The sequence below is a fragment of the Capricornis sumatraensis genome, chromosome 4, assembly GCF_032405125.1.
Source record: "Capricornis sumatraensis isolate serow.1 chromosome 4, serow.2, whole genome shotgun sequence".
Lineage (NCBI taxonomy): Eukaryota > Metazoa > Chordata > Mammalia > Artiodactyla > Bovidae > Capricornis > Capricornis sumatraensis.
This window is the reverse complement of record NC_091072.1, coordinates 75,511,022-75,537,265: the sequence shown is the minus strand read 5'-3', so window position 1 is coordinate 75,537,265 and position 26,244 is coordinate 75,511,022. Positions and strand designations below refer to the sequence as shown.

General features: G+C 48.2%; 2 protein-coding genes across 2 annotated transcripts in view; both read right to left on the bottom strand.

Annotated features, from left to right (window-relative positions):
* Window positions 1–957: 957 nt before the first annotated feature.
* Window positions 958–14,715, bottom strand: PRKAG1 (protein kinase AMP-activated non-catalytic subunit gamma 1). Its single transcript, XM_068971794.1, has 12 exons — window positions 14,682–14,715; window positions 10,172–10,220; window positions 3,788–3,897; window positions 3,507–3,588; window positions 3,352–3,410; window positions 3,168–3,213; window positions 3,012–3,066; window positions 2,603–2,729; window positions 2,354–2,519; window positions 2,170–2,207; window positions 1,765–1,911; window positions 958–1,635 (listed from the first exon to the last, which is right to left on the bottom strand). Exons 1-12 carry the CDS (start codon window positions 14,688–14,690, stop codon window positions 1,531–1,533), a joined length of 993 nt encoding a protein of 330 aa, XP_068827895.1. The 5' UTR covers window positions 14,691–14,715; the 3' UTR covers window positions 958–1,530.
* Window positions 14,716–16,643: 1,928 nt separating this feature from the next.
* KMT2D (lysine methyltransferase 2D) overlaps window positions 16,644–26,244 on the bottom strand; it is a 33,138-nt gene continuing 23,537 nt past the window's right edge. The window contains exons 42-56 of the mRNA XM_068969972.1: window positions 25,973–26,113; window positions 25,683–25,850; window positions 25,366–25,525; window positions 24,668–24,743; window positions 24,311–24,486; window positions 24,079–24,209; window positions 23,311–23,443; window positions 23,106–23,233; window positions 21,812–22,952; window positions 20,702–20,838; window positions 20,457–20,587; window positions 18,500–18,785; window positions 18,194–18,267; window positions 17,958–18,066; window positions 16,644–17,825 (exon numbers count right to left, since the gene is read on the bottom strand). Coding sequence (XP_068826073.1) covers window positions 17,733–17,825; window positions 17,958–18,066; window positions 18,194–18,267; window positions 18,500–18,785; window positions 20,457–20,587; window positions 20,702–20,838; window positions 21,812–22,952; window positions 23,106–23,233; window positions 23,311–23,443; window positions 24,079–24,209; window positions 24,311–24,486; window positions 24,668–24,743; window positions 25,366–25,525; window positions 25,683–25,850; window positions 25,973–26,113 — 3,084 coding nt within the window. The 3' untranslated portion in view covers window positions 16,644–17,732. The remainder of the gene's footprint in view (window positions 17,826–17,957; window positions 18,067–18,193; window positions 18,268–18,499; window positions 18,786–20,456; window positions 20,588–20,701; window positions 20,839–21,811; window positions 22,953–23,105; window positions 23,234–23,310; window positions 23,444–24,078; window positions 24,210–24,310; window positions 24,487–24,667; window positions 24,744–25,365; window positions 25,526–25,682; window positions 25,851–25,972; window positions 26,114–26,244) is intronic.

The following is a 26,244-nucleotide window of genomic DNA, read 5'->3' as shown; positions in this document are numbered from 1 at the left end:
CTTCTCCCTGTGTTCCATGGAGAAACCTGGTTTGGAGGAACCACTACAGAATAGCCAGGGTCATGAATTATCAGGCATGGTCTGGGTAGGGGCAAGGAAGTACTCAGAAACTCCTTCAAATCTAGGATAGGAAATGGTACCATATCGCTAAGGCAGTGGTGAGACAGTCTCCAGAATGTGGTTCATACCCAACCATCTAGCAGCCCTTATGGTGCCAGTTGCTTGGACTACTGCTTTGGTCCAAATAGTTTCAGCAGAGGGAGAGGGTCTGACAGGGTGACCATAATCCTGCTGCTCCCCACCCCTCACTCTCCAGCTCTTATCTACCTTGGAAGAAAGGGATTTATGAGTTCAAAGACAGTGTTGGTTGAGCAAAATCCAGAGTCCAACCTTCCCTAAGAAAAGTGGATGATAGCGACAGGTACCTCTGCCAACCCAGAGGAGACCCTCGGTCTTTCTCCTCTCTGGAGACAGAGGCTTAGCGCTGTTACGGGAGTTTCCTTGGGTGCCAGCTACGGTCCAGGCAGAGGAGAAAGCGAGGTGATAAGGGGACTGCAGGGAACAGGGTGGGAAACTGTTACGAACAGAGAATTAGACAGACAGTGAATCTGATGTAGTGGTATAAAGTGCATTAAGTTCTAAAGCAAGACTGTTTGAGCTCAAATCCTAGCTCTACTTTAACTGTGTGGCTGTAGGCTAGTTACTTGGCCTTTTTGTACCTCAGTTAAAAAAAAAAAATCTGTAAAACTGAAATAGTATCTACTATTGTTCTGAGGATTAACTGAAGTAATATATGTAAAGCACTGAGAATGGTGGCCGGCACACAGTTTAATATGTGTGTGTGTTTGCTATTATTGTTCGTAATGATGAGCTGAAGAAGCCATATGAAGTAGAAACATTGGAGCAATTACAAAAATCAAACACCGAAATACCATGAAGAGGCTCCTGTCATTTTAATTAGGTTTGCCAGGAAAAGCAATAACCTCAGCTAACCATTCTGCCCTCCTCCTCCCTGCAACTCTCATCTCCTTTCATATGCACACAGCACAGGAAGCCAAGGGTCCTCCTCCCCATGATCCTCCCCACTCCCATTAGAGGAAGAAATGCCACTACATGGACTCAGCCTCCTCCATACAGCATGAAACATGATGAATAAAAACATCTTTATGCAGAGTCCTGTTATGCCTATTTTCTTAGGGTGGAGTCAGGGACAGAGGCAAAGGCTGGGTGAGGTCTGGGGATCTCTTAGAGATCAGGATTTGCCTGAGGAGCACAGAGTCCATAGGTCACTCAGAAAGGGGGCTATGTCTAAAAAGAAAGGGGCTAGGATGGGCTAGGTGAGGATAAGGAGAGCTAAAAATCCATTTTCCTTCCTTCCCAACATGTTCCCTCCTCCCATGTAGAAGGGTAGGGGGCTCCTGGGCAGGGAACAGCCACAATTCTCTAAAGGTCTCATCTGTGGTTCCCAGAGCTTTGGGCAGGCAGTGAGTGGGGCATATGCCCTGGTGCTGCACGACCCCTTCCCCTGGCTCAGGGCTTCTCTCCGCCTGTGAGCACCAGCGCCTGCAAGATGTCAGACAGGGATACAATCCCCTTGACCACATCATTCTCATCCACCACTACAAGTCGGTGAACCTGCACAGAGCCAGGAGGGAGAAAGGGATGTTTAGTGCCAGCCTCAGTTAAGGTGAGCCCTTCAGTCCCCATCCTCCATGCCAAACCCGAGCTGCTCCCCCAGCTCCTTTTGGACTGCTGGGCCCCTACCTCTGCTTCTACCAGCCTGTTGATGATGGCTTCCAGAGTCTCATGCAGGTAGCACTTGAGAACACCCTCAAAGTAATGTGATCGGTGTTGCAGGGCTTTGGTCACTGACACATCTAGGTTGTTGTAGGTCTTTTCTGCTGCCAGGTTCTGGGGAGAGAGAGGAAGATTCATGCAGGGAAGCAAGGGAGTCCCAAACCCTGAGCCCACCCCACCTCAGAGTGATTTCAAGTAGGTGTCAGCCATGCCCACAAGCCACGCCCAGCTCATTCAATTCCTTTTCAAACAGAATTTGAAAGCTTGGAAGCTTCTAAAACCCTTAGGTCCCAGAAGAGACTCTTCTCCCTCTCCACATTCAACACCCCACCCCTTTCCCTACCTCCCAACCCCGCCCCCACAATCACTCACGATAACATCAAACTTGGAGTAGATGTCCACCACACGCCCTAGGGGGACAGAGGCAGCTCAGCAAGGAGGATCTGGCATCCACGGCTCCCCCTGCCTACAGAACCACCTTCCGGGCTGAGCTGAGGGGACAGCAGATTTTCCCACAGCCTCCCTGGAGCCCTCCTCCCTGTGCCCGATCCCTCACCTTTCTCATCCACCACTGGCAGGGCTGAGACTCGGTGCTGTACAAAGATGCCCAGAGCCACGTACACAGGGGTGGTGGTGCGGACCATAGCAATGTTGGCATAGGTACCAATCTGTAGCTCTTCCAGAGACTTAGACATGAACTCTGGCTTGGGGAACTCGGTGATCTGAGGAAATAACCAACACCTTGAATTTTTTTCAAGGCCCAACCAGTATATAAGAAGTAAAAACTGGGCTGAGGAGCACTTACAAATAACTTGAGGAACTTGAGGATGCGCTTGTGGGTGAGGATGTACAAGGTGTTGCCTGATTCCGGGTCAATAACTGGCAGCCTGTGGATCTTGTTTCGAATTAATGAAGAGACAGCATCAAACAAGCTGTGGGAAGGTAGGGATTAACGATAAGTTCCACAGTGGTGGGCCTGAGGGTGCTGGAGTAGCTCTTTAGAGTGTGCTTACAAACAGGTGGTTAAGGGAGAAGAGCAGGGGGTTCAGACCAGACCTAAAGAATGTGCGTGCGTGTGTGTGTGTGCATGTGTGTGTGTTTGGGAGGAGGGTCTTTTTTCTCTTCTGTTCCTGGCTCTTTGGGTATCTAGGGCCTTAGCTATGCTGATGGCAAGCCTCTTTCCCCTTCCAGACAAATGGATAGGTGGAACTCACCTGGCGTTAGGAGAAATGCAGACAAGTGGCTTAAAGGAGTCCTGTAGGTACACCTCTGAAGGGAAAAGGGAGGTTCACAAAGTATTACCATGAAAAACTGTTTCCCAGGAAACTCTCCATCCCTTTATCCTTTCATAGCCCTCGCTCTCCACATACCTCTCCAAGTTTCTATCTTGTGTTCTTCCAGCTCATAGATCTGCACCTGAAAGCAGAGGCAACAAACCTAAGACTTGATCTCGCCGCTTTATTAACCCCTTGTAGTTTGCTTGGAAGAAAGGAGATGAGAGTGAGGGACTCTGGGCAGGGAAAGTGGTTTTGGTCATGGGTTCAGGAGCCTTACCAAGGCTGATTTATAGTAGCGGTGCAGGATATTGATGAAATCAGTGATGGTCAGCATGCCTAGAGGCCAAGATAACAGCCCTCAGCACTGCTCAAAAGCTTTTCTCCATGCCCAGTACAAGACACCAATAAAACAGTGTTCCAAAAACTGCTTACCCACAAAACTCTGCTTCTTACTATCCCACAAAGGGGCAGCCCGGACACCATTAGTCACCAAAGCAAAGAAAGCTTTCTTTACCTGTAGTGAAAGAGTAATAACCACAAAGGAAAATTCACAGGAAGCAGGGCTAGAAAAGAACAGGGGTTGGGTATGCTGGGGAAAATGGGAGCCTAACCACATAGAAGGACAAGCTTATCACCCTTGGGATGAGGTAGGATGAGAGGTATTGAACCAGAGGCTCCGAGGAAGGGGTAAGGGAAAAGAGGATTTCACCCACCTGAAGGGAAGTATCAAATACAACCAGTTTTGAGCTTGTGGGAATCAGGTCATAGCAGCGATGAGACTTCATGAAGGAAGTATACACACTATTGTTGGATTCCGGAGTCTCTACATAGGGTGAGATAGTTAGTAGCTTCCTCCCATGCAACAACTCACAATCAAAAGAGGCAGAAAATAAAAGTGTGGCAGTTGCTCAGATATTTACAGCATGATTTATAAGGCCCCCTTATAAAGGACAACAGGAACAGATATTCTGTTTTGTTGCTATTGTTCCCACAAAACCTGGATAAACTCCTTAGAAACCATTTGATCCAACTTCACCCCCAGGAAGAACTGTATCTATTGGCTCCTTAGGCAAAAGATGGCTGACTAAAACAAAATCTATAAAACTTTCATTAACCTGTTCTAGTCTAAAAGTTTTTTTTTTCTCACCTTTAACTCATTTTCCTTCTCATATATTTAGCACATTTTCACTTGTTCTCTTTCTCAATTAAAATGTAATTAAGCGTCTTAAAATCCAAGAAGTAAACTTCTTAAAATTCTTGTTAGACTCACAGATGAGGAAGTCATGGTCCAAGGTGGGCCATTTTAGAACAGCACTAAGTTAGAGCCCAGTGCTCAACTGACCTGGCCGCAAACAACCTGAGAGTCCATCCTGGGATGACTGTGTGAATCAGACATCACCCCACCTACTCTAGACAATGGCTGTGTTTGCCTTTCCATTCCTCTGACTTTAACTGCTTGTTCTATTAGAGCAGCAACCCCCAAAAGAACAGCCCAAATGTGCTACATGGTATGCTTGTATATCTAAAAATATTATGTCATTTAATCTGTAAGGCAAATATTGTCATTTTTCATCGGAGAAAACAGACAGAAAGACATAAAACAAAAACTGCTCAACGTCATATCATCAGTAACGAGAAAGGCTCAAACACAGATCTACGTGATTCCAAAGTTCTTAAATGCTCTTAAATCCTTATCAGTTGGTTTTTTATTTTTAATTTTTTTACCAAAGTTATATAGGTACACAGTTTAGAGAGTCAAATAGTTCTATAATTTTGTTAAGAAAAACTGCAATTCCTAGCACCCACCTCCTTCCACCCCTCCCCAGAGATGAAACCTCGTTAGCTGATTATTTTGGTACTTATTTCTATGTCTATAAATAATATGCTTATATTGCTACCTTTTTTTTTTCACTTTTAGGCATTAACTATTATCGTGCAAGGAAGATGACAGGCACTCTCTATTATCATATGAGGAAGATGAAAATTTTCAATTCTATGTCCTACCAGGACCTCATTATAAACCTGTACCTCCTAACTCTCCATTCTCCCAGAAGTTAAATTACATCAGTATTTAAATAATTTGACTGAATATTCATTATTCTGAGCTACCTCAAGTAGTAAACTCTGATTTTTTTTTCTTCACAACTTTATTTTCCTTGGAGTTAATAGCTGTCTTTTTGTTTGCTTAGTTCTCTATGTTTAGTACTTATAACTAATTCAATCCCCAAACTCCTTACCAATTGTTTAAGTCTCCTTTCAAGAAATTCAGAAGCATGGGATAGTCTATCAATTTAACTACCCAAAGAAGTCTCTCTGGAGCCTTCTGACCTGCTCAAATCTGGGCTGGTTTGCCTGCCGCGCACTTCTGTCATCTTGAGATCTCCCTTCATTTCCGTCCTGGGACCCCTTTCACGTCTCTCCTGCGTTTGCACTCTTGTGTCCTGTATCCCATGATTTCCTTTTTTGATTATTCCCTTGTTTTGGTGAAGCACATTTTCCAGTAGCTTCCTGAGAAAGGGTGCAGGGGAGGTAAATTTTTTGAGATCTTGCACCCTGCAGACATCTCTATGTTACCCTCATCTTTGATTTAAATTTGTCTGGCTACAGAATTCTAGGTTGAACTTTATTTTCCTGCAGAATATTGAGGGCACTGCTTCACTGCCTTCCAAGCTTCTGGTGTTATTGAGAGTTTGGGGTCCTAGGCCCTTCTGATTCTTTGTATATGTCTTGTTATTTTCTCTCTGGAAACTCAGGATCTTCTCTTTGTTCGGTGTTCTGAAATTTTATGATGACTGTGCTTTGGGAGGGGGGGTGAATTTCACCCGTTGTGCTGAATATTCAACGAGTTCTTTCAATGTGAAAACTAATGTTCTTCAGTTCTAGGAAATGTTCTTGAATTACTTCCTTGATTGTTTCCTTCCCTCTGTGTTGTCATTTTTCTCTTTCTGTAACTCCTATTATTTGGACTTCCAAAACTAACCCTTAACGTTTGTTTTTGTTGTTTTTAAAACACAGTAGTTCCCCCTGCCCCACTCACCTAATCCAGGGTTTTACTTTCCACCGTTTCAGTTACCCATAATCAAACCTTGTCTGAATATTAAATAGAAAATTCCAGAAACAAGCAATTCATAAGTTTTCAATTGTGTGGCATCCTGAGCAGCGTGATGAAATCTCTTGCTATTCAGCTCAGTTCCAACCCTGGGAGGCAATCATCCCTTTGTCCAGCATATCCCATCCACTACTCATTAGTAGCTCTCTCAGTGATCAGACTGTCATGGATGTTATCACTGTGCTTGTGTGCAAGTAACCCTTATTTTGGAGGATGTCTCTGATGGCCTAGCAGTTAAGACTCCGAGTTTCTTGAAGAAGGAAATGGTAACCCATTCTAGTATTCTTGCCTGGGAAATCTCATGGACAGAGGAGCCTGGCAGGCTACAGTCCCTGGGGTTGCAAAGTCTGGCACTAGTTTAGTGACTAACAATAACAAACCCTTATTTTATTTACTAATTGGCCATAAAGCATATGTAAAATTGAAGCCCTAGTGCTGTGTGTGTGTGTGTGATGAGTCGCTCAGTGGTGTCCAACCCAGGGATTGAACCCATTTCCTGCACAGCAGGCGGATTCTTTACTACTGAGCCACCAGGGAAGTCCTAAAACCTAGAATGCTTCCTATAAGTGAAAAGGTGAAAGTTCTCAACTTAATAAGGCCAAGAAAAACAATCATATGCTGAGGTTGCTAAGATCTATGGTAGAAATGAATCTGCTATCTGTAAAACTGAGAAGAAACAGGAAATCATGCTAGTTTTGCTGTTGCAACTCAATTGCAAAAGTTATAGGGTCAGTGTGTGAAAAGTGCTTAGTCAAGATGTGAAAGGTATTATGTTTGTACAGTAAGATATTTAGAGGTAGACAGACTGAGAGACGCAGGTTTGATCCCTGGGTTGGGAAGATCCCCGGGAGCAGGAAATGGCAACTCACTCCAGTATTCTTGCCTGGAAAATTCCTTGGACAGAGGAGCCTGGCAGGCTATAGTCCGTGGGGTCACAAAGAGTCAGACACGAATGAGCACACATACACCTTATTCTTATTAGACTGACCAACTACATTCACATAACTCTTAGTATACTGTTATCATTGTTCTATTTTATTATTGTTGTTGTTAATCTCTTATTGTGCCTAATTTGTAAATTAAACTTTATCATAGGTATACACGGGGCTTCCCAGGTGGTACTAGTGGTAAAGAACTCGCCTGTCAATGAAGGAGACACAAAAGATGTGGGTTCATCCCTGGGCAGGGAAGAGCCTCCCCGAGGAGGGCACGGGAATCCACTTCAGTATTCTTGCCTGGAGAATCCCTTGGACAGAGAAGTATGGCAGGCTACATAGTCCATATGGTCGCACAGAGTCAGACACGACTGAAGCAACTTAGCATGCATACACTCATAGGTATGAATGTATATAAGTCATTACACTCATAGGTATGTATGTATGTAAGTCATTACACTCATAGGTATGTATGTATATAAGTCAGGATATACAGGAAAAAAATTATATATACAGTTTAATACTATCTGTGGTTTCAGGCATCCACCGGGAGTCTTGTAATGTATCCCCCAAGGATAAGGAGGTACTAACCACTGTTTCTTTTTTCTATTTCCTCTTTCTTCACTTTTTTCCTTTTTCATCATAGTTTATTACAAGATACCAAATGTAGTTCCTTGTGCTATACAGTAGGACCTTGCTGTTTCTTTTATATACACAGTAGTTTGTATCTGCTAATCCTATACTCCTAATTTATCCCCCTTCTTTCTCCTTTGGTAACCATAAGTTTATTTTCTATGTCTGTGAGTTCACTTTGATTTTTAATTCTTACTTTATGAGAGATTTCTTCAACTTGATCTTCCAAACCTCCTACTTAGTTTAACACTTTTGCTGTTATATTTTTAATTTGTAAGAGCTCCTTTTTTCTTTTCTGAACATTCCTTTTCTTTAAAAAATTGCATCCTATACTTGCTTCATGGTGGAAATATGTTCTTTGAGTAAGTATTAACGTTAGTTTTTAAAGTGTTCTTTATGCATTGACTTTTCCTGCTGTTGCTTTTTTTCCTGTTTATCTTTTTCTTTTTTCTTCTTCATTTGGGGGGACAGTCTGGATCAGTCTTTTCGCATTAGAGGCTTTCTTTAGATGTCTGGTAATCCTTGGTTTAAAGGAGGATTCAAACCATATTTTAAGAATGGAGTCTTTAAAGCTGATTAGAAGCTTTATCTGTGTAGATGAGTCTTGTTAACTGTGAACCATTTAGATGGGGAACAGTCAGTACTTATATTTTTAGGTTTTTCCTTCAGTGGGATTCTGAAGAAAAGGATTATTCATTTGACTTTGTGCTTGAGGATGAAGTCTTTTCTATCAGCATTCTGAAAACTGAGTGGGGGAAAAGGACTAGGGTCTCAGCATCCAGTATAGTTCACCTCACGCTCATGTTTTCAGCACAGTAGCTCAGCCCCTTTCTGTACCTCCAGTCTGTGCCAAAGTTAGGATGGGCCGTTTTCCAGCTGCCCTTAGTGGGGTAGGAAGTCTTGGGATGTGACTCCTCCTTCGACCTTCGGCGCTTCTGGGCTTTCCCCTCTGCTAGTTACAGTTGAGTTTTCTCAGGTATGCTAAGGCATTTACCACTCTTCTGTCTGCTTTCCAGCTTCCAAAAATTCATTGCCATTGTCTCCTTGCTTGTTCTCCCTATTTTGATGGTTTTTGTACTTTCAAGAATAATTCCTTCATGGTGGCTTTAGTGGCTTTTTGTGAAGGAACAAAAGTAGATACATGTATTAAACCCACCATCTCTAACTGGAAGGCCACCATTGTTCAGCAAATTTGAAAACTCACAGACTCCCAAGAACGTGTCTTTTGACACCAGTTCAAGACATGCTACAATGATAGCTAAATAATATTATAGGCTACAGGCCTGCAAACATATTTGGTTTGGTTTTCACAGTATGTAAATAATTAATTTAAATAATTAAAATTAGCTGCCCAATTACACAATTCTGGAGATTTATAAGAATCCAAATTCTCAGCTTCTTTTCATAATCAGAAGATCTGACAAAACTAGGTCTTGAATTCCTGAAAAGCAGCAATTAACCAGACTAGGTTAGTTGCTGCCTCCTTTTAGATGCAACGAGAACCAGTTTATTGTAATCATATGCAACCCACGTCACTACTTGATCCATGTAGACAATTTGAGTTTCTTACCCCTGCCTCAGTTGATGCTAATGCAAATGCACTCAGAAACACAAAATAAGCACTGACATCACGGTGCAGTCATCAATTATAAAGAATCATCCAGGTAATTCAAAATATGACTATATCAACTTTTTTGGATACTAATGACATGAAAATAGAACATTTAAAAATTCTTGTGGAGAACTCACAGACCTTTAATAATATATCCCAGAGTCTCATCCCATATTTTAATCCTCTGAGAAAGTATGTACTCCTAATGCCTTAAACATGTGAGAAAAACTGAGTGTTCCTGGGCAAAACCCTTTACCAGAGATGCCTATAATTTTGCTTCTTTCCAGATGACCGGGTTGGACCACCCTGCTCTAACCAGGTATTTGGGCAGATGCTGGAATTCCCTTCTCCTGTGCCCTGAATTTTAGGGTTTAGTGCCTCTATTTCTGGATTAGTTCTAAGGGTTTTCAAGTCCTTTCTATAACTTCTTGTGTATACTCAGGGGGTTTAGTGAGATCACTGGATGATAAAATCCTAGTGGCATTGTTTGGGCTACTCAGAACATACCAGGGACTTCAAACATGGTTAGCCAGCCCAGAGTTGCCTATGAAAGTTCTCCCTGTACCTCAAAAGTTTCTCTCAAGTGGTCTGATGACTGAAGATATTAATCATCCTCACCCTGCCCAACATTTATTCTTAGGTGATCCTGGAAAATCACTTGTTCCTGATTTATGTAGTTTGGCACATTATCTGGCCCAGCCTTGATTTTCCCAGGGAAGACTCTGGGAAAAATTCAAAAGCACTGCTGAATACGAATTAGGATCAGGCTATTGTTTTCATACCAGTTTCCTTTCCTCAGTAAACTTACCTTGAAGATGCTCATTTTCCACAGCTGGGTAGCTATCTGAAGAAGGGACCTGGAAAGACAAGAGAAACAAAGATTCAGCCTATCTTAGGCTCCATCCATTTGAGCCTGGCAACATTCGGGGAAGGGCTGGTGAACTAATGACTTCCTTTAAAGCACTACAAGGTCCTTTAGCAATATTATCTCATTTAATCTTTATAACCCTGAGGTGAATACTATTATCAGCCTTATTTTCACAGATTAGGAAACTGAGGTTCAAGAAATATTAAGCAAACTGCCCATGGCTGGCAAGGGGTGAAATGGGGATCTGAATACAGGTCTGTGTGGTTCCAAAGCTCATGGTCTTATATACTACATTGGCTAATGAAACATTTAGGACTTAAAAGCTGACACTAGAAAATATGAGCTTAAAGTTGGCCCCACAAGACTTTCACAGACCTATTTATAAAAATATGGAAGCTGGAGAGACAACACTGCTTTCCTTCAAATAGTCACTAAGTGTAGGTGTAGGCACCCGAGTCACTGACATACAGCTTACCACGAGAGAGGGCTGCATCTGGGGAGGGTCCCAGCAGCTGACTGTCAGCAAGGATCAAAGTTTGAATGACTGAGGGGTAGATGAGAAGGATAAATGTTCTGAAACTAGGGAACTGAGTCCTCTCAACACCCTTGTGAGTCAAAGGCTGCTATAGCCCAGAGGGGGCTGGTTTCCCAAGTTTCCTTGTTTATGACAGTCTGAGATTAGAAAGTGCTCTGAATACACAGAAACCTTCAGAGCATCTGTGCTCCCTCAAGTGGGAACATTTAGAAATTTCATTGTTATCTAGGAACCCAGGAGAGATCATGATCATTTTTGTCTGCTGGAATCAATAGTTTTGACTCTATTTGCTCTTTTTGGGTAATATTCCCAAAGTATCTTAAAGTCACACTTCACAGTGACTTTACTCACAGTAAAGTCCACAGCTGCAGCCGTAACATGAATTTAAAGGCCTTGGCTTGAACCTGGGAGGTTGGCTGGTAAACAGGGTCAAGCTGGTTGGAGAGCTCTAAATTTCCCTCCTCTAATAGGCCAGGGTGGGGGCAGGGGGGTAATCTCCCTCTCTTCTCTCTAGGCTGCATAAGACTTTCATCATGGCCTGGCATTTTGGCATAGCTATCGGAACAACAGCCTCATCATTTATAAGTGGGAGAGAGGACTGTTTAGCAGTAAAGCAGTCTCACAAAGACCTATACAAAGAAACAGAAACAGTGACTTCTGTAGAAATTATTGTACCCACCATATGATACTTACTTACTTCACTGTGCTACAGTTATTTTGTTCATTATCTATCTAAACAGACTGTAAATTCCTAGAAGCCTGAAACTATCTTACACTTCTTTGTATCTTTCTCTCATATCACCTAGCATGTGGGTTTGCATATAATTCTCAAGTGTTTTGCTTTTTAACACTGAAACTGGTAATGATTCACACTGATATGGACAGAGAGATCTAAGACTACATTACAGAGACAAAAAAGAGACATACAGCTAAACAGAGACATAGATACCTACATAAGAGTCAGATACAATTGAATATGACTTTCTTTCCACCTATTTCTCCACACAGGAGTGGGGCAATTATGTCTACTCTCTCTACATTTAATAACACAGGGGACTTGAGACTACTGTACTACATAAGTTGTTGTTGCTAAGTCGCTTCAGTCGTGTCTGACTCTGTGCAGCCCCATAGATGGCAGCCCACCAGGCTCCCCTGTCCCTGAGATTCTCCAGGCAAGAACACTGGAGTGGGTTGCCATTTCCTTCTCCAGTGCATGAAAGTGAAAAGGGAAAGTGAAGCCACTCATTCGTGTCCGACTCCTAGCGACCCCATGGACTGCAGCCTACCAGGTTTCTCCGTCCATGGGATTTTCCAGGCAAGAGTACTGGAGTGGGTTGCCACAGAGACACAACCTATATCTGCTACAAGACTCACAATTTCTTCCAAACTCCTGATCTACCTTTCCAGTTGTTTGCTGGACCACCACAGATGTCACAGAGACTCCTCAAATGCTTCAATACAAGATAGAACAGCATCTGTCCCTCCAATCCTATTATTTTTAACTGTGGTTCCCACCTCTGCTTTTGCATTGCTCTCTTCCCAGGTGCCTGAACTGTGGTCTTGATTTCTCCAAAAATGAGCTATCCTAACATGCCTACTTAGAATGACAGAGCAGGGTGTGACCTAAACTTGTCCTTAATGTCTATTAACTAAGCTGCTATGCTAGAAATAATTACCTCAAATCCATCTCACTCCTTTCCACTTTCACAGCTTTAACATAGCCTCTTACATCACATTTCTGCAACATTCTCTAAACTGTTATCCCTGACAGTTTAAGAGAAGAGGAAATCTATTTCCTCTTCAATTCGTCTTTCATGCTGTCACTAAGTTCTCTCCCCAGGCATTTCAGAAACTTGGAAGGGAACTTCAACTCCAGGAACCAAGAACTCACTACTCTCTGAAGTAGCTCCTCCATTTACAGAAAGTCACTAGGAATATTCTTAAAGTACACTCACTACCTTGCTCATAAATCTTCTGTGTGTGTGTGTGTGTGCGTGCACTGTCATGTCTGACTTTTTGCAACCCCATGGACTGTAGCCTGCTAGGCTCCTCTGTCCATGGCATTTTCCAGGCAAGAATACTGGTGTGGTTGTCATTACTATTCCAGGGGATCTTCCTGACCAAGGACTGAACTTGTGTCTCTTGTGTCTCCTGCATTGGCAGGCAAGTTCTTTACCACTAGCACCACCTGGGAAGCCCCAAATCTTCCATGGGTCGCCTTATTACAAAACAAAGTTCAGACTTAATGTGGTATGCAATATCTTCAACCTGACCTCAACCTACTTTCCCAGTCTTTTCTCCAACTATAACCAAAATCCAAAGCTCCAGCAACATCAGCCACTGGCTGACCCCCAGTTAATCGCTACACACCCCAGTTTCTATGCCCTTGCTCACACTGTTCTCTCAACCTGCAATGCCCTCTTGTGGGCTGACAGTAATTTCTCCCTCCCTTCTGCTGCCACAGTCCTTTTTTTGCATCTTAATGATAGCATTCACTACAGTCTACCTTAAATAACAGCTGTCACTGACTTACCCTTCCTCCACTGCAGCTAGGCTAAGCATTTTCAAAGTGGGGTTTTTCTTTTTTTCTTCATTTTATTTATTTATCAGCTGCACCACGTGGCCTGTGGTATCTTAATTCCCCCACCAGCAATCGAACCCAGGCTCTGGCCATGAAAAGGTTAAGTCCTAACCACTGGACTGCCAGTGTACTCCCCCCCTTTTTTTTTCTTTTTAGAACAATTTCTATTCCAAGAAACTTCTAATCCAGTACATAAAATATGGCTAAATTAGAAAATCCATACAAAAATGCTTTGTAAGCCATAATAATTTATAAGTAAAAAATAACATCATTTTGAATTTAATGAAATAAGACCTTTTATTTTTGCTCAAAATTCTCCTAATCTATAAGAACTTACTCCCTTGCCTGGGTGACCAGTTGAAAATCACTTTACTTTGGCTTGATTTCTTCTTTATAATCTGAGGGACATGACCTCTCTGCAGGCAGAGAAAGAGCACAATAAGGGAATTACTCTGGGCACGTAACTGATGGAGAGAAAGGTGAACCTGCAGCCATCATACAACTACAGTAGGAGATGATAAAAACCAGGAGAGGAAGAGCTACTCTGTTTGACAAAGAATACATGGAAGGAAGGAAGAGAATGGGAGAGTTCCAGAGTGCCAGACCAAGGCTCCTGAGAATGAGGAGAGGTACAAAGAGATAGTAGGGGACCTGCAGCAACTCTGGGAGGGCCCTGCCACAATCTGTCAATGCCTGCTACCCAAGAAGGAGATAGGCCAACACACCTGCTTAGAATCGCAGAGCAGGGCATGACCTAAGCTAGATCAGGGACACAGTGGCCTCTAACACTGGAAGATTCCCTCCTTGAGGGAAACCCCACTTTTCAGTCTTATTAAGGCTAAGTTATCTCGCTGAACACCTCAAAGCAGTATAAAGGTCTTTCAGACGTCCCTCCTGCCAAAGATTCTATGGATCACACTCGGAAAACTGGGGACCAGGTGCTACCTGCAAGCGGGGGTCCCTTGGAACCCCCTGCTTCATCTAGGAAAGCTGGCTCACGACCCTTCTCTCTCAGGCAAACCTCTGAAGGGCTTGAGGTGCTAAATGAGGAGGAGGTCCGAGATCGCCAGGGAGTGCGTGGGTTTCAAGGAGGGAGGCAGGAGTCATTGCCCGCTCGGGCTTAAAGTACGGTGGACCGAAGGCAGGCAGCGGCGCGGCCCAGTCGCTGAGATGCGCTCAGCCAAAGAGCGGAGGAGCAGGGTCACGGTCTAGGACAGACACCCTACTTCTCGTTGACTGGGCACCAGCGCCGGCCCCGGTTCCCCAGTCCCCTGACTGGGGTCTCGGGCTCCACAGCGCACCCCCGCCTCCCGCCACCTTCCCGCGCTCCTCACCGCCTCCATCGCGAGAGACGCCGGCTGGGTTCTTTCGCTTTAGGAAGCTGGCCCGGGGCAAGGGGGCGGAGAAAGCCCCGCCCCACGTCCGGTACCGCGACGCACTTCCGCCAACGTCAGAACCTACGCAAGCCAAGGGTGGAAAGCGGGGAGCTCACCCTTCCGTTGTGTCCTGGCCTCGGAAACCGCCCTCCCGGGGTCCACTCAGACCTCACTGATCCCACCAACGGCGAGGGTGACGGGACGGAGTCGCTTGTATTTAAAATGTTCTTTTTTTTATTTGTCGTTTAAAAACAAACTCGGAAGAAGCAAAATCCAAAACTTGCCCTTTGCCTCTTGCAACATAAATTATGTACAGTTCAGAATGATCGCTGATACAAAACATGCCAAGGACAGGGGCGCTGGGGTTGGAGGGAGAGAGGGCGCTTTAAAAAAGGGAATCATTTCATCCGTTGTTACGAAGGACCAACCTTGCTGTACAGGATACACACAACACAAAATAAAGTCTTCACGGGATTCACACTTGTCAGAGATTTATTTTTTAAAAAGGGGGAGGGTCCTGGAGGTGAGGGGAGAAGACCATAAATGGGAAAAAACTGAAAATTGAATATGTGCAAGTGTAAACCAACCCAAAGTACAAACATGGGGGGGGGGCGAGGGGGAGGGAGGGAATTCTGATGCAATTATACAGGCGGGGTACTTAAAAAAAAACCAACAACCAAAATTCCAACCTTGTAGCTTGGGTCTGAGTTAGTTTATATAAAAATTAAAAACTGTATAAGGTTTCTTCACTAAATTCTACAGGACTATCAGATACCTAGCATATGCTTACAAAGTCTGCCCCATCCCCTTTTCCCAATCCCAGGGCCCAAGCCCCAATCAGAGCCTGACTGGCAGGAGCCAATCTCCCCTTCCCTGTAACCTAGACCTTCTGCTCTTGGAAAAGGAACACCCAATGGCTATGGGGGCAGAAGCCCAGTCTCCCCACTGTGATCTCATTACAGTGGTTTCTGTGGGGGTGGGGGATCTTATTCTCTTAAACATTTGCAGCTTGAAACAGTTGAGGAAGCAGCTTAAAAAAAAAAATTTCCCTACCCCCATCAATCCACAACCCCCCAAATTCAAAAACAAACAAAAACAAACCTAAAATCACAACAGCGACCGTGCTCCCCCTCCAGCAGGCCCACCCATACACCACCACCAAGCCCACCCCCACACTCCAGACATTTGATTCTTGAAAATATTAATTACAAAATGCCCTTTGCCCACAGCCCCTAGGAGAGAACTGCATATAAGCTTCATCTTCATCCCCATGGCTCCCTACCAGAGAGGGGTCTGGGGCCTCACCCACCCCCTGACCTACCCCTACCCCCAGGAAGAGGTTCAACTGCAGCACAAGCTTGGGCAGAAAGGGGAAGGAAAGGGAGGCAGGGGAACCCATTACCCTCTGGCTCCCCCTGGGGCCAGCTCACTTTTGTGCGTTATAACATAGTCCAACTATACAAAAGGGGGTGGGAATCGCCCAGCCTCTATACCCCCACCTTACAGCAGTCACAGCCAGGGGGTGGGGAGGAGGGGGTGAGGAAAAGGGCGGTAGGTTGGGTAATGGAGGGGGCTCCCCCACAAGGGGAGCTCCATGTATCCGCCCCACACCCCCCTACCATTTATAAACTGGTTTTGTAAAAAGAAAATAGATATATTTATATAGAATATATAAAGCACAAAAATTAGTAGTTTTACATTTGCTCTCCCCGGGGGTGGGGGGAGAGGGGAGGGTTCTCACCTCCAGCCGGCTCCCCCATGCCCCACAAGACTATGTACAATCCCATGTATAAATAGATAAATACCCCCCACCCTCCCCGCGCTGACACTAAGCTCCCCCACCCCCACATCACCACCCCTTCTCACCAGACCAGCAGCAGTTTGGTGACTGAGGGAAAGTGGGAGCTCCGGGCCACACCCTGCCTCACTGGGTATGGGCATGCCACTCAGGGATAGCCCTCACCCTACCACCCACCCACCCCATCCAGGGGCTGGAGGGCAAATGGGCTCATGATGGGGTTGGGAAAACAGGAGGGAGATACTCTGGTCCTAAGCACACCCCTCCTGCCCCCATGTCCAGATGGAGAAGGAAGTCCTAGAGCAACTAGGGGCCAGTCATCCCCAATCTTCATCATCATTAGCCTCAACCACCATCCCATGCCCGTAATTAAAAACAAAGATGGATTTTTTGTTGTTGTTTTTTCTTCTTCCTCCTACCCCCCTTCCACCCACTCAGAAGAGGGCAGTGAGGTGGGGGAGAGGGTTGGGGCAGTAGGGGGCTTGGAGAGGGTCTCACATTTCAAAACAGCAAAAAATCCAACACTTAAATGAGGTAGGTGTGGGTGCGGGGTCTCCTTGCCCGGCTTGCCTGGCTTGCCCTCCTGGGCAGCTGGGCGCCTCTTTCCCATTCATGTTGCATTTGTCAGATTGGAAAACAAGGAAACACAACCCATAGAGAGACAGAAACACAGAGGAGAAGAGGGAGACAGAGACAGATCGAGAGGGAAGGGGATGGGGGTGAGGGTGGGGGCAGGACCCGGCAGGCAGGGCCAGGTGTGGGACCCGGCCTTTGGGATTGTCAAGCTTAGTCAAGTCTCTTTGCAGCCTTGAGTTGGGCCAGAGAGGTCGGTGGGAGCAGCAGGGCTGTGAGGCCCGGCCACACATCCTCCTCCCTCCTCCCTGCTGCCTCCCAGATGCTTCTGGGTAGTTCCCGGCCCATATCCCCCTCAAACCTGAGATGCCCAATGGCTGCTTCTGTCTGGCCCCTCCTGGAGCTGGGGGCAGAGATGCCAGCCTGGGGGCCGGTGGCGGGGAAGAGGGTCATCCCTGGTGCCCAGGGTGGGCTTGGCCTAGGGCCCTCTGCCCCAGCCTCCTGCTCCAGGGGCTCCGGTCAGCCGGCAGCCCCAGCCCTGGGTCCTGGCTCTGGCTGCTACCTCTCTTCCCCCTCATCCCTTTCAGGGAAGAGGTTGGGGGTGGGGGGACTCCCCTGCCTGGTAGCCTCAAAGCTTCTTAGTTCATCCATTTCCGACAATTCCAGGCTCCACAGTGGCAGGGGATCTTGTGCTGATCGTCCTCAAAATCAAACTGATAGTCATATGTCAGCTGGAAAGAGAAGAGGGCACAATCAAGGCCAGTCCGCCAGAGGAAGTCGGGGAGGGCAGTGGCCTTGGGACTGGACTTTCAGCAGAGAAGAGGGAGCTGCTCTGTCACTCACTAAGAGAGGCTTCCTCTTACCTCCTCTCCTTTGGGGATTCGCCGGCTGGAGATGATGATGATTTTGTCCTCCTTGTCAAATGTCACAACTTCCGCCACACAGTTAGGGGCACAAGAATGGTTAATGTACCTAGGCAGTGGGACAAAGGCAGAAGTATCAAGCTACTGGATTGGATGATGCTGGTTCCTTGTTGGCCCGCCCCCAGGGTGCCACCCTGAGGGACTCCTAAATCCCTTCTTGCTCATCCCTCTCTCACCTGGCGGGGCCTCCGGTCAACGTAGCATCAATGACATGTTCGTTGTTTATTCGAAACATGTAGATGCCTCGATTCTAGAAAGGCAGAGGTTGCAGAAGGGGCAAGAATATCAGAGAAGGGCAGCAGAGGTGGTGGTGGGGTCAGGTGGTGGGCTTGGGCAGTGAGCTCATCTTTATTTCTTACTCTTCCTTTCTCCTGCCTCTCCCCTCCTCTTCCCACAGCAGCTTTCCACCTGCTCCTCTGGCCCCAGTCCTGCCCCTGCCCCTTGGCTAAATGCACCATGATGGCCCCTCTGCCAGCCCATACCTGCTCCTCATAGATTTTCTCCCGCCGGTTGGCCACTTCATTGCGAATGATGGTGCCAATGTACTCGATGACCATTGTGTGCTTTTCTAGGTCCTTGGCTGCATAGAGACCCAGGCCCTGGATACGGGAGCGAGCCAGGTAGACATTGTTCTTCCACTCAGTGCGCAGCCGCCGGTACTGAGATGACTTGGAGTGCACAAACTGCTTGCTGTACGGGGTGTTGGTCTCGCCTGTGAAGGTGCTCTGATATGCCTTGGACATGCTGGTGCTGTTCAGAGTGTGGGGCCTGGGAGGTGATACAGTCCACAGTCCATGACAAGACAGCTCTAGCCCAGACCAGGCACATACCACCCGCTTCCTCCCTGGGATGTGTAACACTCCAATGAGGGCGCGTGCTGCCTTGGGAGTGGAGTAGAGGCACCCGAGTCTTGGCTGTGGTGAGGCAGCAACTAGCTACGGGGACCCTTCCAACACCCTGTGTGGCGGAGAGAGCCCAGGATGGCGGGGTGAGGTGTGAAGGGAGGGGAGGGGCACTGATTCCCCTACACTGAGCCTGCTCTCCCATCTCCCCGCCTTCTACCACCCTCCTGCCAAACCAGACTCAAGGCCGTGCTCACGAGCAGCCCAGGCCTGGAATTTGGGCTAACGGATTTGTTCAAATCTCTGAGTCCTATCTCCTGCTCATGCTGGAAGCTCCGCAAACGGGGGCCATGTCTACCACACTGGGCTGGATTTGAATTAAAACTGGCCCTGAATTCACAGCCAAATGGTGGTATCCTTTCCTTTCTTTAGACTGTTCCCTTTCTCCGCCATAACATTGGGCTCTGTGCAGATGGCTCAGTGCAGGGGAATGACTGCTGCCTAGCAGGATGCCTTTTCACCACCCTAGGGCACCAGCCAAGTTCTTGCCCATCCCAGAGCAGTGGTTTTCAAACTGACTCTTTCTCATACAGCAGAAATCTTGTTTGTTTTTTTTTAACAAAACATTACAGGAATGCCAATACATAAACTAGATGGAAACGGAACTCTTCTGGTTGAATCCAATATGGGGAAGGGGAGAGTTATGCATGGAGAGGGCCAAGTTCTGCCCACTCAGTTTATGTGTTCCAGGGCTTTCTGAAACACAGTTTGAAAACCACTGGTGTAGAGCATCAGGGACCAGGGCTGGCAGGGCTAGAGTTTGACGCTCTACAACAGCCCAAAGAGCAACCGAAGACCTTCAAGAAAGCCCTCCTCTCATGGATTCTGCCTCCCTCTACCCAGGGACCAAGGTCAGGCTACTGTGGTACACAGCAAGAACAGTGAACCACAAGTCAAGAGGTAAGGCTCTGGTCCCAGCTGTGACCTTTGTCTAGTCACTTAACCTTTCTGGGTCTCAGTTTTCTCAGCTGTAAATGGGGATAATACCACCTGCCCTACCTACCTCATAAGGTTGTTGTGAGGATCAAATGAGATAATGGATGTGAAAACGCTTTGAAAAAAAAAGTATAAAGTGCTATACAAATGTAAGGTTTTATTATTTTTTTCTATTATATTCCTAATTATTTATTTTTGACACCAACTCAGCCTGGGGACGGGAAGGTGAATCTAGCACTCATGGGGCATCTGTCTCAGGCTGGGGAGAATCACAGGCCCCCTGGAAGCAACACAGGAGAGGAAGGTGGCATCTGGGTCCTTTATACATAAGATCTCACCACCGTCTACCCAGAACCTCCCCAAGGGCCATTCCCAGGACACCCGAGAAGTGTCCCTAGATGCAGGTCAACCCCAAGCACCTGAGAGGCTGGGGAGGAAAAGGATACCCTAGTGATACCTGTATACCCTCAAGTCAGGAGGCTAGAGTGAACCCCCAGTCTTTCTGAGGGAACTCTGATCTGTAACCCCAAACACTCGTAATTAGCCAGAGGGCCCTACCAACCGCATACCCACAACCCTTGGTCCAGCCCCACAAGCTCACCGTTTGTAGTGTGTGAGGATTTTAGGCTCTGACCGAGCACAGCCAGTGGGGTTGATCATGAGCGGTAGCTCCATCAGGGGGTGGCGTCCATAGCGGAATAAATAATTTTGACAGCTTTCCACTCCAGGCAGCTGTGGGCACAGGTCACACTCACTTCAGCCTGAGCACTTCTGGGGCAAGACCAACATTTCCAGGGCCCTCCCGGCCCCCAGCCACCAGCCGCCAGCCCCCGGCCCTTTCCTTACTGATTCAGCTATGCGCAGCACGGCGTGCACTGTCAGCCCAAAGAGCTCCTCGCCTTTCAGGTACTCGGGGAAGAGACGCAGCATGTCGGCCTCTTTCCTCATGGCTGCCACAGGCTCAATGATGCGATTCCAAACGGCTAAGAGACAAGGAAAGACAGCAGCCCTCAGAGGCAACTTCTGCTCACTGACCTCAGCCCTAACCTCCATCCAATGCTAGGGTGGTTTCTGTAGCCTGCCCACCTTGCTATCAAGAGGGTGTGTGGTTCTTCAGGAACCTCTCTTGGCCTCCCAGTCTCAGTCTCCCTCAACAAGCCAGGAGGTTTCCCACCCTGGAGGGGCATCAGAGAGCCTTGTGACACAGAAACATGAACCCAGGGCCCAGGATACCCAACACAGTCCATGTACCTTACATGAGAGACAGAGCAACTCAAGCTCCAGGCATGTTCTGGAGTGACGAGACTTAGGTTCAGGTTCTAATACTGGCCATGGGGCCCTTAAGGCAAATATTGGGTTGGTGAAAAAGTTTGTTTGGGTTTTTTCTAAAACCTGAACGAATTTTTTTGGTTAACCCACTACTTAAATCTCTCCACTACTCAGTTTATGTATAAACTTGGCATAATAACAGTACTTACCTTGAGGGGTTGCAGGAACAAAATAATTTAGATAAACCACTCAGCTCAGTTTGTGGCTCATAATACCTGCTCACTACAACGTTAATTCTGTTACTTTTACCATTAATACCGAAACCAAGGTCAAAAGATTTTATCCAGGGGAAAGCAACCATAAGGAACTCAAGCCTAAAATGAGATTGGGTAAACTGGGCAACAGGGTCTCAGACTTGTATCCTTTAGATCCACTGAGATTAAGAAAAGGAGCTGGAATATGTATAGTCAGAGAAGCAAAGTATCTTCAGTTACACAGAGAATTCAAAGTGGCTGAGAAAGGCCAAAACACTTTCTCTGGAGAACTTCAAGAGACCTCTACCTGCCGGAGGTTGGGAAACAAGATCACTCAATAAGGAGCCTGAAGGTCTCGTCTCAACATTGGAAAGGTGACTCTGGGAGAAACTCGCCCAATGCTATACTATGGCTGCAAGGGTCCTGTGCTTACCCTGGGGAGAGGCGTCTGTGAAGACCATGTCCTCCAGGCCCTGCTCCATGACTTTGATCACGAACTCCGGCCGCCCATTGTTCTCGCCGATGGAGCAGCGGTAGCAGCAGCGACGGTTGTTAGTGCGGAGGCTCCAGTAGATGCGCGTGGCCTCGTAGCCCACTGGATAGAGGGCGGTGGCACTGTGGAAGTCGGCCATCTGGTGGGGCAGCAGCTGTCCAATGGCGTGGAACACAAGGCCGCCCACCCGGAACATGTGCAGCCGCTCTCCCCGCTGGATGATGCTGGCAATCTGCTTCACCTCATCCCGCTCGATGTAGACCCTCCGGAAGACAGCAAAAGAGCTCAGCTCCTGCTCACAGGGCCCTTTGATCTTATGCATTGGACACAGCATGGTCTTGTCCTTGAAGAACATGCACTTGGCGCGGATGGCACAGGCAAAATGGTAGACGTTGGGGCAACGCATTCGATTGCAGCTGCTGGTGGCACCGGTGCGCTGGCACAGGGAGCACTTGGTGAGCAGGCCTCGGTGCAGGGCAACCTCCACGTTCATCAGCGCCCCGCCCTGGGTCTCATATACCTCTGTGGACCACAGGGCACAGTTGAGGTGCACCCACAAGTCCAAGTCCAGGTTCAGCAGGCGGGCAGGCCCATCCGTGGCCCCATCCCCCTCCTCATGACAGAAGCAGCAGCGCCGCATGTCTCGAGGCACCTTGTCAGGTCGCAAGGCTGTGCCGAGCTGTTCCATGAACTCAGCCACTTCCCGCTCATCCTCCTGCCGCACACCACCCTTCTGGATAGTCAGCAGCAGCCGGAGCCGCTTCCAGCGCACCCCCTTCCACTTCTTGAGGCGAGGGGGCCGGGAATCTTCACCTTCCTCAGGAGGCCGGGCTCGGGGCTTGGGCCGGGTAGATTCAGGGGACGAGGCCAGTGGCAGAGGCGAGGGGATCGGTGGCTCAGCTGAGGGTTCAGCTGGAAGTTCAACCAAGGGTTCAGCAGGGGGGCTGGCAGGAGAGGGTGCCAGAGGGGAAGGGGGTGGGGAGGGTTCTTCAGGAGGTGGGGCCGAGAGCTGTCGCACATCCAGGTTGGAGACGTTGTAGGTGTAGCTGTGCTGGGTGGGGGGCTCTGGGGCAGGGCTCTCCTATGGGAAGATAGGAGAGCCCTGTACCGTTAGTGCTGGCTCCTCAATTAACTAGTCACCTCTCTCCTCCCACCCAGATTCCACTCGCCCCAAAGCTCTCTGCCTCCTCTGTCCTAGCCAGATACCCACCCTGTCTTCTTCCAACAGACCCACCTGTTTGAGGAGACTCAAGATGTCTAACTGACTCTTGAGTGTATAGCCAGGCAACACAGCATCAAACTGCTTCAGCCAATCAGGGCCAGCCTCTGGGCTCTTGCCTCCCAGACTCTTTTCTTTCCCACCTGCAGGAAGGATGGGGTCAGAGACTCCCACCACTATCACTCCCTGCGGGCCCCAGGAGTTTTTCTGCCATACTCACCAGGGCCCTCAGCCTCCCCCTTCTTAGGCTCGATGCCGGCCCGGGCAGGGCTCTCTGGGAACAGCACCTCATAGGAATTGGGGATCTTCATGCTCAGCAGCTCTGCCACTGCCACCATCATGCCATTCAGGTTCTGCCAGGGCAGGAAAGGGGATACGACAGCCAAGTCGGCAGAGCGGCAGCGTGAGAACCATCACCAGCTTGGTGGGGAGCATGACACCCGGAACGCAGCTCCCTAAGCGGCCTGTCAGTCCTGCCCCTGAGCCATCTGGGCTTCTTCCCATGCACCTCCTTTAAAGGTAGCCTTTCTCAAATCACTGTGGGCATTACCGGGAGCTCACAGCAAGAGACCTGTGGCAACTGGGCTTAGCAAACGACACACTGCGTCCAGCCCTTGTAAATCAGTACACATTAGCAAAGTAAAGGATCTGTAGAGCCTTGTAATAAAGAAAACTGTTTTGCTATTTTAATGGAGATTTCCAACTTCCTTTGATCACAAGACCCTGATAACATTTTCAAAAAAACAGAATTCCATGCAATGTGACGGGGGACATGTTTGGTAGCACTTTACCCCTGAACTGTGAGCTCCTTGAGGGCAGGGCAGCCCCTTGTGCTACATTTTTTCTAATCCCACACTCCGGCTCAGGCTTTCATTCACAGGAGGTCCTCAATACACAGGTTTAAATGACTGGATTTATCCAGAGAAGCTCCTGGGGCTGCCCTCTGACTGGCATCCTCTCCTGGCCCCGAGGCATCCCCAGGACATACCTTGGCGGCAGCAGCAGAAACCGTCAGCATGACTGACACCTCGCTTCCTTTGCCCTTTTCCCAAGTTGGGGCAGGCAGCTTCCTGGTGGCCTCCAGATCCAGGACCCCATAAGGTTTGCTCTCTGGGAAGACTGAGTGACAAAGATAGTGAGCTCCAGCTACCTCACTCCCTGACCTCTGACAATGCAGCCTGGCCAGGCCAGGCCGGGTCCAGGCCCAGAGTCACCTCTACCTGGAATGCTGGCCCGAGGAATGATGGGGATGACGGGGGAGAGAGCCCGGTCATCCTGCTCCCACCGGCCTGAGCCCAGCTGAGGGAAACGGGGGGCCTCCTCCCCCAGGATGCTCTCAGGGGATGAAGCTGGCACGATGCTGTCAGGAGAATCGCTGTCCTCATCACTCTCCATCCTGTGGGCCGAAAGTAGACACTCACTGCCTCAGCCCAGCAGGTGCCCCCTCCCAAATCTAGAGATTTGTGGATGTTACAGCTCTATTTGAAATCTACCATTGGTCAAAAGAAGAAACAAGGAAAAATGAGGAACTGGTCCCCCACCTCAATTCCTCATCCCCATCTCTGCCCCTTCCGCACCTGACATCCTCAGTCTGATTGTGAGGGGGCGTAGGCAAAGCGGCCAGCAGGTCTAGACTTTTCACTTCTGAAGCATCTGCAGGGTAGGTAGAAGAAAAGTCAGGCTGAGGTCAGGCCAGAGCTGCTGGTGCTTTCTCCCACGTTTCAAGCCTAACGGGTACAAGATCTAGCTCAGTTCTACGACCACTATCTACTCATCCAGCCATCTACCAGTTTGGGGTACATGAGCTATAAATTTATTGAGCCTTTCTAAAGAGTGTACTCTGCAGTGTACGCTCATTGGTTATAGTCTTTCAACACCTCCATTAAGTATTATTTTTATTTTAGAGTGAGAAAACTGAGGCTCACACAAGTCAATCAAGTTACTTGGCTGCAGAAACACAGCTAAATGAATGCAGGAGCCAGATTTCAAATGCAGATCTGACTGGAGTTCATACCCTGTGGGTAAGGAAACTTGGTCATTCCTCAAAAACAAAAGCTTCATTAATATTCTCCCTGCCCTGCTGCCTTTGCTCTGGACTCCAGAAGCCCCTCCTTGGCTCCAACAAATCAGTCTCGAAGAGGCCCTTCCTATCTCAAGGACCACCTGTTGTGTACGCACACAGAGCAACACACAACCCACTCCTACCTCAAACCCCACCACAGGACCCTAGCCACCAAGGTGGGGCCGAGAGGCGCCCACTCTGCTCCTGACTTACCCCTCAGCACCCCTTCAGTATCCCGGGCAGAGGCGGCATCCTTGGGGTGCTCCCCCAGCTCTTCAGACGGAGTGACGCCATTAACCATCTTCTGCTGCACCGATGGGGGTGGGGTGGGGGGCAGCGACGAGGGTGGTGTCGGCGGGTTACTCAGGTTATTCTGGGGGCGGGGTGGGGTGTTGTGTGCAAGATGGCATAGGGAGACTGACATAATCTCCTGGCCCCAACTCTATCAGCCCTTTGCTCAAGTCTGCCACCCCCAACTCCACCTCCTCAAGAACCTCATCATCCCCAAAAGGTACTGCCATTTTTCTGACCTTGGTAAGCAGCTGGGAATAGTAGTCAGGGCCCGTGGGCAGCACCCCACTTCCGAAGGCCCCTCTCAGCTGGCACTGCCCACTGATCGGGCAGCCGCTGCCAAAGGGAGCAAAGAGGCTAAAGTTGGCGGTGATGGTAGGCTCCGTGAGGGGCAGCAGGGACAGCTCCTAGAAGGGGCAAGATGACAAGGTTGGAATCCCGCAGCATGTACCTCTCTGCTACTGCACAGCTGGGGGCCAGGCTGCCCCTATCCTGGGATGGGACCAGGGGACTGGCTCCTGGGGGTCACCTGTTTCAGCTGTTTCAGCAAGGCCTCGCTGGCCCTGACCCCGTCCTCCTTCCGCAGCTTCTTTCGGGAGCTCACCAACCTGTCGCTTGCCTTCTGTACCCGCTTGGGCTTCGGTGTCAAAGGCTTCCTTGCTGCTGTATCCTAAGCCGGACAAACCCACAGTGAAGGCCACCGTGCGCCTCAGAGCCCTCACCTCTGGTTTCACCCAGACCTGCTCGCTCTGCCCCTGGGCTCCAGGCCCCACACTGTCTGCTCCACTCTAACTGGAGTAC

Excerpts from the sequence above, each read along its gene's own strand:
- PRKAG1 (XM_068971794.1), bottom strand. Across the intron at positions 3,898-10,171 it reads GGAAAATGAGCATCTTCAAG|AGACTCCGGAATCCAACAAT; the intron begins GTAAGTTTACTG and ends CACCCTATGTAG. Across the intron at positions 2,520-2,602 it reads TCAAGTTCCTCAAGTTATTT|ATCACCGAGTTCCCCAAGCC; the intron begins GTAAGTGCTCCT and ends TTATTTCCTCAG.